Here is a 13,897-nt window from a genome sequence, read left to right as displayed (position 1 = left end):
ACCCCCTTGGCACAAGAGCATCTGAACGTATCCCAAAGGCTGGAAGCACTTCCCTGCTCCTACAAGTAACCATCCAAGCCCAGCCCCTTGATTCCTGTGTGGAGACAGAGGCTTTCCCTGCTCCCGAGGAGATGTCTTTGCGGACGGGTATTTCTCTGTTACGTGGAGTAACTTCTAGTTTGGGACCAGGGCAGGCAACAAGGAGGCCTGAGCAGACGTGACACAGAGGGTGTCACCCTCGGCATCATCCAGTGCCGCAGCGTTGTGGACTGACAGAAATAAAAGAGGAATTCTCCAAGGCCTTCAGAGTATGGCCGTGTATTTGGGCTGCACTAAGTCAGTGTAATCCGCAGGCTGCATTTGTTTGTGCGCTGCCGTGAAAGCTCCTAGGAGACTGTAAACATCATTGCAAGAAGTGAAGTTGATCCTGCGTTAGAATGCAGTTTTTGACAGCTCTTGGATTGCTGTTTTGATTTACGCACTAAATGAAGAGTTTGTAGTTACAGGCGGTACGGGCTCACGGCGTCTTAAATTGAATGAATCCATTTAGCATACAGAGCACACGGACTGCGACTCCTGCAAGAATCGCCCGAGGGAAGTTTTCTGAGGTTCGGTAACAAGGTCAAGGCTTCAGGAGCCAGCCCCTGCTCCAATTCCTGCAGCGCTGCCACTGCTCTTCCCCAGGAGGACAGGCTGGGAGGGCAAAGGGTGAGCAAGAGGTTGCCCTGGAAAAAGGCAGCGCAACTGCAGCAAGACTGAGCCGGAGCTTTTGCCTCTTGGCCTCCAAATGTTTCTGGTGAACAAGTCATCGTATTGTACAAGTGAAATGCATCCTATTATGCTGGGCATGACTGCCTGAAAAACACTTGACTTGCTGGAAAGACTGGTGAACAATATAGCTTCCACTTACAAAGCACTTTCCATAAAAAGCTTTTCAGGGTAGCATCGTATAAAAATAGTTATACTAAAGTTGTGAACCAGCTTCTGACAAATCCAGGCTAACAAAAGCTAAGGTATAAATAGAAGTGTTTTCGTGGGTTTTCTCTTCTCTAGAGTCACAGAATCTCAGTCAGTGCTGGATTGTAATAAACAAAAATGCCCTTTTCCAGACACACAGGAAAACAAGGACCTTCCAGACTAGTGGCTCAGCATATAAATAGGTTTTAAAAACTGCTGCAAAACCATAAAACTTAGTCAAGACCGTAAGATTTGCATTTTAGAACTGGGTACACCATATCAGACCAACTTTTTTCTGATCTAGTTCTTTACTTTATTTCACACGAACTGGCATCTCTTGCTTTACAGAAAGGTTAAGCAAGTTATATTTTTATAATTACGGAATGAATTGTCTCCAGGCACTCAAGGATATGGGGATTATCTCGAAGTCTGCAATGTATTAGGATTCCTGGAAGACAAATGCTGAAGAATGTCAAATATTACGGATCCTGTGTTTGTAGCTTGTCAGTGGGCAGGATAAATGCGTCTTCCTGCTCACTTTCAAAATCGTTATTCTTGCAGAGTACGTTGTAATTTTTTCTTGCAGCAGGTTTTGGAACAGCTAAGTATAAACCCAGTATTTGCTAATCCGGAGTTAAGCAAGCTAATCTTGATGTTACTCCAAGCCAGTTCCGCCTGCTCTGTGTTGACCTTTTCTGAATCCACCGAACTCCACGTAGCTTAATCCACCCTACCAGGAGGGACGGTCTATTTCTGTAGGCCAAAAATAGTTCTTAGTGCAGCTGAATCAGTGCTGCTGTAGCTCTCCACATCGTGTTTGATCAGTCCTGTCGGCACAGACCAGAGGCACGGCTGGACAGGGTTCCTACGTAATCGGTCTGATACATGCCGCTGTTCTCGGAGTAGGAGCTCCTCTGCTGAAACCACCCCCCACCGAAGATGCTGACTTACTAACAGCTGAATTTATGATGTCCCTGGGGTCTGTAGTAGCTGAGCTTTAGAGATACTGCTTCGGTCTGCCTATGGAAAGTAAGGATTTCAGCCAAAATTTACTTTTATCAAATCCTTTTGTATGCTCTCCAATCATCCCATAATCTTTTCTCTTGGGAAAAAAAGTAAAATACAAGGACGCCTTTTTCCGTTCTGCGGGGCAGCCTGCTGCTCGTCCCCTTCCCCATCGTTGCAGTCAGTCAGTACCACCTCACGGCCACTGCGACTTGGCCAGGGGAACCTGGGATCCCTCTTGCTGTCACCCAAACTAAGGCATGCCTACGTGCTGTTAGTTCTTCGTTGCTCCATAGCTGAGCTTGGGGTGGTGCTCAGTTATCTCCGTTAACAAAGGTGATCAAAAAGACAGGATTCCATCCCGTGCTGCCGCCACGTGTGGGTTGTGCCATCTGACACCAGACATTCAAAGCATTCCTCATTAAAATCATATTTGGCCGCTTGCGCTGCCCAGTAATCAACTGTGTGAAGAGCATTTCGTGTAAAAGCGCCGAGCCCTTCCTGCCAGCCCCGCGGTGTAACAGGGCTGCTTGCTGAAACTCGACTTGTGTCTGTGACAGCAGTGCCAAAGTAACTTTAATAATTAATCGCGCGCCGATTAGATTGTAAACTCCGAGATGGGCCAAAGATTTTTGTGTCATGCATCAGACAAAAGCTGCTGGCAATGCTTAACCAGCAGGCACCTGTCGCTGCTCCACCTGCCATTGTGGGAGCGCTCTGGGAAGCAGGGGAGAGACAAAGGCGCAGGAGACCTCGATAAAAGCCTGCCCCAGCTCTGCCCAGCCGCACGGGGCGTTGGAACAGCTGCTGCCACGGGAGCCTCGCTTACTGACTTAGTTTGTCGAGGCGAGCAGACAGCATCCAAAATTCAGGCCTGGAGAGTTAAACAGGGAGTTCCCTGGCTGGAGCAGCAAGGGGGCAACGCATAGCCACACTCACCCACTTCATCGGGGCTCCTTCATGGCCATGCTCTGCCCCATCAGCTGCTCATAGCAGATTTCTGTGGAAAGGGTGGTGGGTTTTATGTTTTGTGTTGTCAGGAAAGATATTACATACAGCTGATATCATGGTGCGCATGAGTGTAGCAGTGAGAACCACTAGAACTCCAAATTGGAAAATTACTTCCTCTCCATAATTTCCAGTTAGAAGTTTTGCTCGGCTCACTTAACTGCATTTTTCCAGGCCCTTTGCTCTTGCCCCGTGACTCTTGGGGCCTGTTGTATCCTCAGAAGTGTTTATTACAACTACAGAAGCAAAGCCCTTAGCAGAGCTAGTCCATATGCAGCTTCTCAGATGTGTGCACAGCGTAACACTTTTCCTGATAGAAAAGTATGATTTAAAAAAGGACCTGAGAACGAGCTTCACCATACCACCGAGAATTGGCCTCAGAAATCAAGCCAGCTTTAGGGAAGGAGCAGGAAGGGACACTTAAGCAGAATGAAACATGCCAGTCAAGTTAAAAGTGATTCATTTTGCCAGTTGTTCAGTGTGTAATAGAGCCCTGAGCATCGTAAAACAGGAGGTATTGTTAAAAAACATTCGAGAGGCAAACAGTTGTCATTCCCTGCTGGTCAGAGCACAGCTCGGGGCAGCTCTCACTGGAGACAAGATCTGGGGACCGGAGGCTCAAGAGCTGCCAGAGCCCAAGCTGAGCAGCACTGTCCTGCAGCCCCTGTAGTCAAATGCTGCGCAGGTGGCAAAGCTCACCCCAGGAGTACGAGTAGCTTACTTGACAGACACAGCGTAGACCTTCATTAGCAGGACCTTCTTAATGAGAAACAGCTAAGGTCTGGAGGCATCAAAATGTTTCATTCTGTGACTAGGGATTTACAGACACCACAAGCCACATGGCTTATTTTTCCCCTTTTCTCTGCCCCTTCTACCACTGCCCTTTATGAAAAACAGAAGTTAAATGAGAGAAAAATAGCTTTAATGAAACCTTCAGGTTGAGAAATCAAAATCGACATTCCAACAACAGGAAGTTTCAAAAGCAGTGTTTGTAGCAGCACGTTAGCCGAGTTGTAGCACACTTGCCTTTCTTTTTAAGCTGTATTTTGGGTACCTTGATTGAACAGTGGGGCACAAAGACAGTATTACGGCACTAGTTTAAAACTGCAGCGTTTCCGAGGCATGGAAAAGTGAATTGAACTCTACTCCCAAACAATTTCCTGACTCCTGGCAATCAGCGCTACAACTTTTGTCTTTCCAGTAAACACATCTGAATTGCTCCTCCGCGCGAGGAGGCTTTAACTTGTTTGTTGTTTTATTCTAGGGAGCTGGAGACAGTTTTGTGGGAGCACTCGCCTTCTACCTGGCTTACTATCCCAAGCTACCCATGGAGGAAATGGTCAGGAAGTGTAACTGCATTGCCTCGGTGAGCGTCCAGGCAGCGGGGACACAATCTTCGTATCCTTACAGGAAGGACTTGCCTCAGGACCTTTTCTGATTGATATTGTCTAGCTCGATGTACTGATTTTATCTTAGCCCAGACTGCATTATTCTCCCAACTGCACAGCTGTTCCCCTCCACTGACTGGAAAGAGCAGGGAAGTCTCTTTGCTTATTAGAGGAGTCCTGTTAGCTCCTGCCCTACGGTTGTAAATATGGGGCAGGGTGGTTATCTCAGAGATTTGGCAACCAACTTTCTCCATGTTCAGTAAAAACCCAGTTCAAAACCTGGCCTGCTTACCTGGCCTGAAGCAGCCCTATTAGCCCTGCTCCCGGCTTATCCGCCAGCACATCTTGTTCCACCAGCTTCCCACCTCTCCTTCCTGGCCCAGGAAGGAGCTGGCGCGGCGCTGCCCCTCCAAGGAATGACACCACGTCGTGGTCACTACTGTTGAATCTGCGGCCGGTAGGTTAGAAAAACTTGCGATCCTGCCATTGAATTCCTGCTGTGGAAAATGTTAATTTTTATTGCCTTATAAAACAATGGTTCCTTTGAAGATTACAGCCTCTTTCACAATGGAAAACACAGACAATGGGATTTGCTATTTAATTTTTTTTAATTGAGCACTGTAAAAATAACTCAAAAGATAAATAAATGTTACTGTGATGATCTATGTCCAGACATGAAGAATTTTCTCTCTCTACATTGTTTTATTCACAATGGCCTTCAAATCACAGGAGACGGTGATCCCAGTTCATTTCCTCTCTTTTCAGCCCATGCTGCAGGATTTCTGAATCAGCATTCACCCGGTTCTCCCCCCGAACCATCCTCTCCTCATGCATAAATCAAGCGCAGTCACTGTTTAGATAGAGCGGATTTTTCTCTTCTCCGTGAAGAGGACACGTTGTTTAGCTATAGAGAAGAAAGAAAAAAAAAAAATCTATTAAGAACCCTGAAGTGTTAAGACCCAATTCAACAAGCCTACATCCCTTTCTCCTGGCTGGCTTCGCTGCTGAAATGACCGTGGAGCGAGCACGGCTGGCGCAGCGCTGCTGCTAACCAGCTCCTGAAGGAGTTGAGCAGTGCTTTCACTTTACCACATGTAATTTTTAGCTCCTAAGAGGTCCCTTTTACCTCTGTGAAAATAACCGTCAGGATTTAAGTGGCTGAAAACATTCCCCAGCTGCTGTGTGTGACTATTCTGAGTCACAGCTGTTTGATGGAGGGATGAAAATAGGTTCTTACGGCTTTCTACTACTCTCCAGCTCCAGAGCCCAAACAACTACAGACGACAGGCTGGATCTAGGCAGTCTCTCAGATCGACTGGAAAGTGCAACAGGGCCTGCCTCCAACACCTGATGCAGATGTTAGCAAAGTCAGCTCGGCCACAGGCTAAGCACAGTGGACGCGTTACTGAAAGAATCCGGCCAGAGTTTTGCAGGGCCACCTGAGAGCACCGCCGCTCCGATCCAACTTCAATGTTCATTCCTTTGAAAGTGCTGCGAGGGCCATCCACACAGTAACTAAATCGCTCCTTCCACATCAAAGTTTCGCTTTAAGAAATCCTCCAACTTAGTAACACATTCTGCTGTTGCAGTTAGGAGGTAGTGAAACTTGGGCACTGCTGCCACTACTTCACCAAACTCATTCTGTGGAGGGCCCAGGTTTTCGAAAAGTACAAAACAGAAGGTGAAAATGCATGCCAAGTGAAAATGCTTCCTAACATATTCCTGATGTGAGGTGGTATCTAGACTCAAATTTACTTCCCTTCACACATGCAGCACTTTCTCACATCAATTTCTCACTTGTGTTCTAGTATAGGCTACAAAGATCAGAGCTTTTTTTCTTAATTACTTCCAATTTCTTGCTTCAACAATCTACTACATGTTCTGCAACAGAAGCACCGCGTAGCCTGAGCTCTCCAGTCTTCACATTTCCTGCAAGTTGCGAAGCTCCTGGAGGTACATTTTGCACAGTGTTCTCGTGCAGTAAAGGCAACACTAATTTAACATTTTCTTATTCAGGGAACAATCCTGGGGATCTCTGCTTCCCCTGTATATGAAGTTCAGAAGGAAGGCCACGGCCTCTCTCAGCAGCAGTACTTTGATGAGTGCACACAGTTTCCCCAGTAGTTTCTCTCACTTGACATAAAGCTCCTGGTCTGTTAGATCTGAGTATGAAAAGGTTAATTAACTAACAACAACAAAAGCCTGCACCACATAGCTCCTGGTCATGTATTACGTCATATACTCAGAGCTGCTCAATACATCTTTTCATGCTAGCTTTAAGTAATTCTTTTTTTTTTGCATCAGCTCCCCCAATTTCTAGCCTGGTCTGGTTCAGTTACTGAGTTTCCCCAAAATAATCTTTTAATTTTAGCTGCAGACTGCCTCCTTCCACAAAAACATGACCTCTGTCACCTTTCAAAAAGCTTTGTGAGCAAAAGGCATCTTGTCAAGTGCTGTAACTCACCACCAGATCAGATTCTTAAATGGAGAAAACTTGCAAGGACCAGAGCAACACAAAAGAACCCACAAACCATTATCTAGAGAGTGGCATCATTCAGGGAGGAGGGAAAGTGCTTCTTTCTTTAAAAGAAAAAGTCCATTTTGCAAGCGATGGGCAAAATTTATTGTCTGGAGAACCCGTGGCAGCTGAACAGAACATTTCTATTGAGGCACGCTTCATGCCTGCTTGTTGGAGGTAGCAGTCTAGCAAACCACACAAAGAAGCAGAATGAAAGAACTCCTGTGTCACTTCGCTTTGCCACTGACATGTGGCATGGCTGTCATCAAAGACTCTGATGTGTTGGGCAAGTCCTTACTTTGTTTCAGTGCCACAATCTGTAAAATGAGGGTAACGTTTACTTCCCAGTGGAATGTCACGAAGAACAGCAACTGTACAGTCATCGAAGGATCAGATGTGTTATGCCATATTCTGCTCAGATGGGAAAAAGCCTGTTACTGTCAAGCTTTTACCCCAGACAACCAGAGCGGCTTACACAGAGCGGGCTGACTTCTCCCCCAGCCCCTTACCGATGGGATCGTATCTCAGCAGGACCAGTTTGTCCTGCAGCCGCAGCCTCCTGATGTTGAAGCAGTAGCCGGTCTCTGCTGCGCTCTTCATCCTCACCAGAATGTACCTGAAGTCACAAGGGAGGCGTCTGCATCAGTACACAACACGTCTGTGCCCCCACGTGTCTGCCGGGGCACTGCCAAGTGGACAAGCATAAGCAATTTGTCACATCAGGTAATTCATTTCAATTTCACCGATGTTCTGGATTGGACCTTTAAAATAATATGCTAAAATTAATGTAAGACACAAAAAGAGCCTGCTATCAACCATAAATTCCAGCATCAAACTGGAGTAAATAACTCTAAAGTAGTACACAAGCCCAGAGAGAAGTAGCTCCTCCACAAAACAGAGTGGAGGAGTAAGGGGGAAGACAAAAAAAGGAAGAAAAAAAATCAACACACAGTTGTGTCACTGCAGCTTAAACGATGATGGAATGAAAGGAAGGATGATGGTAGCTAGGCTCAGACAGTGCCATATCTCAGGCTATCACTTCCACATGCAGAGAGGAACCGGAGCAATGGAATGGAACAGGAGGCAGGCAGAAAGGAGAAGCAGAGCTCCTCGTGCCCTCCGTCCCTGTGCAGGCACAGGACGGGAACCCCCTCCCCACCGGGTGACAGCGGGCACATGGAGCAGGCTGGCAGTGGCCCCGTGCCCCTCACCCTGCAGCTATTCCAAGGCCTGCAGGACTTCCCAGAAACCCAGGGCACCTTCTGCATTTCAAAGGAAAGGTCAAGGCCGTTAACCATCTGTAAATGAGGTCTTTCTCTCCCACTGATAAAAGTTTGGCTACATCTCCGCACCTGGGCACTCAGCTCCCTTTCCAGATCTGCCTGCTTCCAGTTCGGTCACACCTCCCCTTGGCAAGGCCCCGTCCTCCCTCACTGGCACAGCTCTGCCCCGTGTCCTTTCCAGAGCTCTCCCTTTTCAGCTTTGCAGTGTCATTTACTGGGATGTACACATTAACAGGGAATCAACGACCAGCTTCCCTCCGCCAAATGATCGAGCATCGTCGAGGGATCACCCCGCTGACTGCCCTCCTGCACACTACCGCAGGTGTGATGTGTGGCACCAGCACCGCACGGCCTCCTTCCCCTGCACCTCAGCCACTTCCCCAAAGCCTCTGTGCAGTTTCCCCTTTTGGGGGGAATTGGCGGTATCAGTATGACCAGGCATACTGGAATTCTCCACACCACATACCAGGCCAGGCCCTTTCTGAACAACACAACTCGTTCGCTGAACCTGCTGCCCGATGGAGAGCTGCAGCCGGGAGCTCAGGCAGGGGAGAGCTGTGGAAAGCTCTCAGGACACAGCGATAAAAACGGGGGGAAGCACATAAGGATAAATAATGCAAGGAGATGAAATATTCCCGAGGTATACACAAGACTACACAAAGAACAGAGAAAGGAAAAGCAGGAAAAAAAAGGAAAGGAAAAAGGATAGCAATGATATTAGCTATATTCTATATTCTTACTATATTAGCAATACCATTTTTCACCTCAAGCAAAAGTCCTGCTTTGCTGTGTTTGCTTCAGCAGAAAGCTAAGATGTCGACCTGCTCCCTTCCCTGTCACACACGTGCTTGGAAAGCGAGCCCTCAGTTTCAAACCCTGACAATTGTGCAAATCCTGTAACAGAACAATCTCTGCAGACCCAGCAAGTGCATGATACTGGATATTTTGGGGGCTGATTCTTAAAAAATTCCGGAAAGGTACCAAAAGTCAGTGTCCAAGGTTGCGTGGTACCAAATATTATCAAGTTGCACAGAATGCAGCTTCACGGAATGCCAGGATACTAACATCTCCCCTGAGCTGAACTAAAGAGCAAACCGAGGCGCCCAGAGTACCGAGTGCCCCCCTCCTGCTCCATCATGCAACGTGCTCCGATCGGGAAGCCTCCTGTGCCCTGTCTGTGAGAAAGGCTCAGAGCACCTGCCCTGAGGCCAGCCTGCAAACAGCATGAAGGTCCCCGTGGTACCTCAGCTGGCCCTTCCCGGCTGGAAAAGCACCAAAGGTAAACAAGAGGAAGACTCAGTGGGTGCTTTATGGCCTCTCGTTACAGCGTAACGCACCAGGGCGTGCTTCCCCTGCACAGTGAGTGTCAGTAGATAGGACAACGCTTACCTGTGCTGCCATTTTATAACACAGGTGCTTTTTGTACACCACCGCACCCACCTGTGTGAAAAGCCGCGCGTGTGAGGCCAGCAGCAGGGGCGCGGCCAGCCCCGGGGGCTGCAGCTCCGCCCCGCCGCGGGTCCCCACACGGGGCCGGGACCGGGCACCCCCCGGCCACGGGGCGCCAGCAGAACCCAGGCGGGTCGGGAACACAGCACTTACTTTGATTTGCTCTTGGCCACTGCTCGTTTTCAGCATGAAGAAGAGAAGAAAAAAAATAAACAGTGATTATTTTATTTATTTTTATGGCGCTTTATACAACGAGGGACGCGCTGCCACCGCGGCCCCCCGCAGCCCTCCCGCCCCTCAGGCCGGCCCCTCAGCCCGCCCCACGGCACGCCGGGAGCCGCGCGGTGCCTGCTGCGAGTTGTAGTCCCGCCGCGGGGCCGGGCCGGGCACCTCACGCTGCGACCGCGGCTCACACACGGGACGTGACCCCGCCCGGCACGGCCCCGCCGCCGCTCCCCGCCCCGCCCGGCCCCTCCCGGCCCCTCCCGGCCCCTCCCGGCCGCTCCCGCCCCGCCGCACTCACGAGCCGCCACCGTGAGGAACATGGCGCCGCCGCCACGCCGAGCCCCGGCCGCCGGCACCGCCTCCTGAGGGGCGGGGAGGGGCGGGGCGGTAACGGCCCCTAACGGCCACTAACGGCCACTAACGGTCGGGGCGCGCGCCTGAGGCGGCGCTGGAGGGGGGGGGGGTCGGTGAGGGCGCCTGAGGTGCGCTGAGGGGGTCGGGGGGTTCTGCTCCTCACGCCTCCGGAGCTCACGGCAGAGCCGTGGCGTCTCCGCCCCTCAGCAATTAGGCGAGCCGTTAATGAGGCAGCTCGTTAATGAGTCCCTGAATGTTATTAGTGATTGGGGCGATAAAACGGCAGCCTGACGCGCTCAGGTGGAAAGCAGGACTGAGCGGGTGCAGCTCACTTCATGTCCTATGGCTTGACAATCACAGGATCACAACGATATGAGTTGGAAGGGACCCCAAAGCCCACCTAATCCTATATATTATATGCCATTATCTATCAAAGAGTCACTCCATCCTTTTTTAAGTTCCCTTCAAGTACTGAAAACAAGTGCCAGGCCCTACAGGAGATGGGAGCGAGACAGCACCTCAAGGTAAAGGGTGTCACTCATATCAAGCACTCAATTGATTTCCTATTCCTCGTTTCAGCTCAATTATTTCCAAATACTTCCTCTTAATGATACACTTCGATCTTTTCCATTTGGCCTTCGAACATATAAATCTAGTAGTTACATAATCTGCCCGTGAATATCAGAGTTGAGAACTTGCAAACAGTCAGGATGCTGAAATGTGAGCGCTGTAAGACTTCGCTCCGATCTGCGCTATTGCAGTCAGGGCGCAGACTGAAAGTGGATTGGGATTGCCAACCTCCTGACTTCACTGCCAGGAATATAAATCAACATTAAGGAAGATTTTTAAATGAAATAGCAAGTTAAACATTTGTACAAACACATCATCAAATAGAGGTTATACTGCCTCTTTTTAAACCTCTTGCCTGCTGGCAAAAATAAAACTGTTCCAGTGACATTTTCTCTGCTCTGCTGTGACAAGGGCTGCATAAATATAGACACTGTGGATGAGAATAGACTCCAGCAATCTCCAACTTCCTTTCTAACAGGCTCTTCTGCAGACAGTTTTCCATAGCTATGGGTGAAAAACAGGGAGTCTAAAACTGGTATGTATGGCACGACAGTGACAGCATAGCACGTCCCTGATGGCAGCAGTCAGAGCTAACCTTGGGGGATGAGACGTGCTGGCTAGAGAAAAGGAGAGAGAGTCAGGATTTCTGACCCCAACTCCCATACACGTGTCTTGTGTGGGCTAGGATAAGTCATGTACCTTGAGATCTTTGATGGCATGTGCAATGAAAATGCAAATTTTTCCTTCAACTTTGCCTAGAGAAAGCAAGAAGTGTGATGAACTGTAATGCCAGCCTAGATAACTCTGATGCTTGCTTAAAGAGAAGTCACTCATGTCTCCAGCGGAGAAGCTGCTGGTGCCAAATCGATCAGTGTCACTCAGAATCAAACGCGGCAGCTTTTTTTTTTTTTTTTCTTTTCAGCTAGAAAAACAACAATTTGTCATGTTAAAAGCTCACTGATTTTTTCCATTTCCACACTTTACAGTCTAGGCTGAGTCCTCTTTTACCTCCAGGAAGTGAGGAGATTGCTGCTTTTTGCCCAGAAAGTGTGGTCAGGTTGCTGGCACACACGGGGCAGGCAAGGGACTGGCATCCAAGGCTGGCAGGGGTGATGCTTCTTCGTGTGTGCATGGCTCTTCAAGTAAGTCACCACTTGAAAAAGAGGAAAGGAGAGAGGGGCAGCAGGCGGAATGTTTGCAAAGTAAATATCCTATCAGCATGATATTTTTACGTGGGTTACCGTCGATTAACGCATGCAAAATCCCAGTGCTTGAAACAAGAGAATAACGCTCTAAAGTCTGGGAAAAGCTCCACCAGTTCTTCCTGGTTTCCCAAAAAAAAAAAAAAAAAAAAAAAAAAAAAAGCAGCTAACTAAGCCAAAAAATGCACACAGCTCGGTGGACATGGTTTTAAAACAGCCAGGCTGTTTTCTCCTTATCCTTCTTGCTTTCCCTTCCTCAGCCAGTTACAACTTCGCAGGCTTCTTGCTGTCCACAGTGCTACACAAACAGGCAGTGGGCACAACTGTACAAATCACTCATCCCAGATAACAGACGGATTTTTACATTTCTTCTGCATATCTGAACCCATTATCCCAAGAGGGCCCAGAAGAAAGTGGGCATTAGCTTAATGCAGCTCTGAAAGAGGAAGTGTCCAGGTCAGGAGGCTGGGAATGATGGAAAGAGCTGGCTTAATTGCTAAATCACTTTAAGCCAGGGACCAAATCCGTTTCAGCTGCTGGCCTGTTTGTGGCCTGTTTGAAGTGAGCTGGCTGTGGCTTTTAGCCCAGTTCTTAGAGGTGTCCATGTCTCAGTATCAGCGGATTTGCTGGCAGTCTTGTTAGGAAAGCCAGAAATCCAATGGGCTTGCATGGCTCACTTCTTGCCTCCGGAGCTCAGGGCCCCCAAGTGAGATGTGGGGCAGCCCCATGTGGCACAGCTCTGTTTTCGGGGCTGTACCTGCTCCTTGCTTATTCCCTCCGGAGCACCGGGCCCTGGATCTGTTCCTGGAGCTCCTTTCCCCAGCACTGACGTCATTCACATGTAAGGGGGGAAGAACAAAGACGGCACTCGCCTGTTTTCTTGTGTGATTTTTCAATACCCATTTCCCAATCCCAACCTCCAAAGTAACAACATCCTTTCAAACCGCCCCCTCTTGAAATGCCACAGTAGCCAAACAGCTGCAAATCAAAACACCTTGTAAACAAGTGACTGAAATCCCGTGGGATGCCCGAGGGCCTGGGCACGTCTCAGAGTGATTATAGTTCCTGCTATACAAATTGGAGTCCATGTAGCACAGTTCGTGCCAACTCCAGGCTCTTGCTTTTTATTTTTAGTGCTGTTTGTCGAGGGGTTCTCATGATAAAAAGAATGACGTTGGGTATCAGTGATACACTGATAAAATCAGAGAGTAGCCCGGAGGTGATCACACGAGTAATCCTCCCCACTGTGACTTTTTCCACAGGATCTGGGATCCTGTGGGCCTCCAGAACAGCTTTTCTCTGGGTGAAGTTCAGTTCTCATCAGCAGGCAGCTGAGAAATTGGACTCACATGGGATATGTGTGGTGAGTCTCATGCAAAGAAATGAATGTCATTGTCATTGCTTATGCCAACAGCTGTGACCAGCTGGGACACTGAAGGAAACATTGTCTACATGCGTACAGCTGATCAAAGGTTGTTTTTAGCAAGCCTCTAAACCTTCTTCCCTTTTTGGGCCAGCAGAGTAAGGCTTTTGACTTCCAAGCATGGTGTTTTGTACACAGAGCAGCTTAAGTCATCAGCAGGGCTCAGTCCTGAGGCTTTTTAGTCCCCCAGATGTAAGTCACCCACACTGTTGCTGAAGGCATTCCTTTTTTTGGAAGAAGAAGCTGTCTACAGGGAGGATGGGGTAAAAGGTGCGTTAGGTTACATCTCTAAAGTAGATCTTCTCTCAGGAGAATAGAATCGGTTCTTATTTGTTTGGGCTTCTTTCTAAACGTTGGATTGCTTTCATTTTTACCACCCTGTAAAACAGGAAAATACAAGATGTAAACTGGTCAGCAAACAGTCTCTATTGCTTAGAAACACGGGAAATTCAAACAGGCAGCGTACCTAGTGCACCATCAAATGAACGTGGGATTGGTTGCAAAGTAGCACAGAA

The 13,897-nt window shown here is 48.5% G+C and overlaps 2 protein-coding genes across 6 annotated transcripts in view; one reads left to right on the top strand and one right to left on the bottom strand.

Moving 5' to 3' along the window:
• The window catches only part of RBKS (ribokinase), a 66,881-nt gene extending 61,841 nt beyond the window's left edge, over positions 1-5,040 (top strand). For all 3 annotated transcript variants that reach the window (XM_068676621.1, XM_068676619.1, XM_068676620.1), the window contains one exon: positions 4,235-5,040. In XM_068676621.1, the coding sequence (XP_068532722.1) occupies positions 4,235-4,408 (174 nt within the window). In that variant the 3' untranslated portion in view covers positions 4,409-5,040. The remainder of the gene's footprint in view (positions 1-4,234) is intronic.
• MRPL33 (mitochondrial ribosomal protein L33) lies at positions 4,948-10,436 on the bottom strand. 3 transcript variants are annotated; one of them, XM_068676629.1, is made up of 5 exons: positions 10,132-10,216; positions 9,762-9,780; positions 9,549-9,599; positions 7,386-7,492; positions 4,948-5,262 (listed from the first exon to the last, which is right to left on the bottom strand). In XM_068676629.1, exons 1-5 carry the CDS (start codon positions 10,151-10,153, stop codon positions 5,213-5,215), a joined length of 249 nt encoding a protein of 82 aa, XP_068532730.1. In that variant the 5' UTR covers positions 10,154-10,216; the 3' UTR covers positions 4,948-5,212. The 3 variants fall into 3 exon arrangements, with proteins under 3 accessions (XP_068532730.1, XP_068532732.1, XP_068532731.1); XM_068676630.1 differs by lacking the exon at positions 4,948-5,262 and adding an exon at positions 6,958-7,287 and having other exon boundaries at positions 10,132-10,436; XM_068676631.1 differs by lacking the exon at positions 9,549-9,599 and having other exon boundaries at positions 10,132-10,268.
• Between the last annotated feature and the right edge of the window lie 3,461 nt (positions 10,437-13,897).

This window comes from Anas acuta, chromosome 3, assembly GCF_963932015.1.
Source record: "Anas acuta chromosome 3, bAnaAcu1.1, whole genome shotgun sequence".
Taxonomy (NCBI): Eukaryota; Metazoa; Chordata; class Aves; order Anseriformes; family Anatidae; genus Anas; species Anas acuta.
This window is presented reverse-complemented; position numbering and strand designations above follow the sequence as displayed.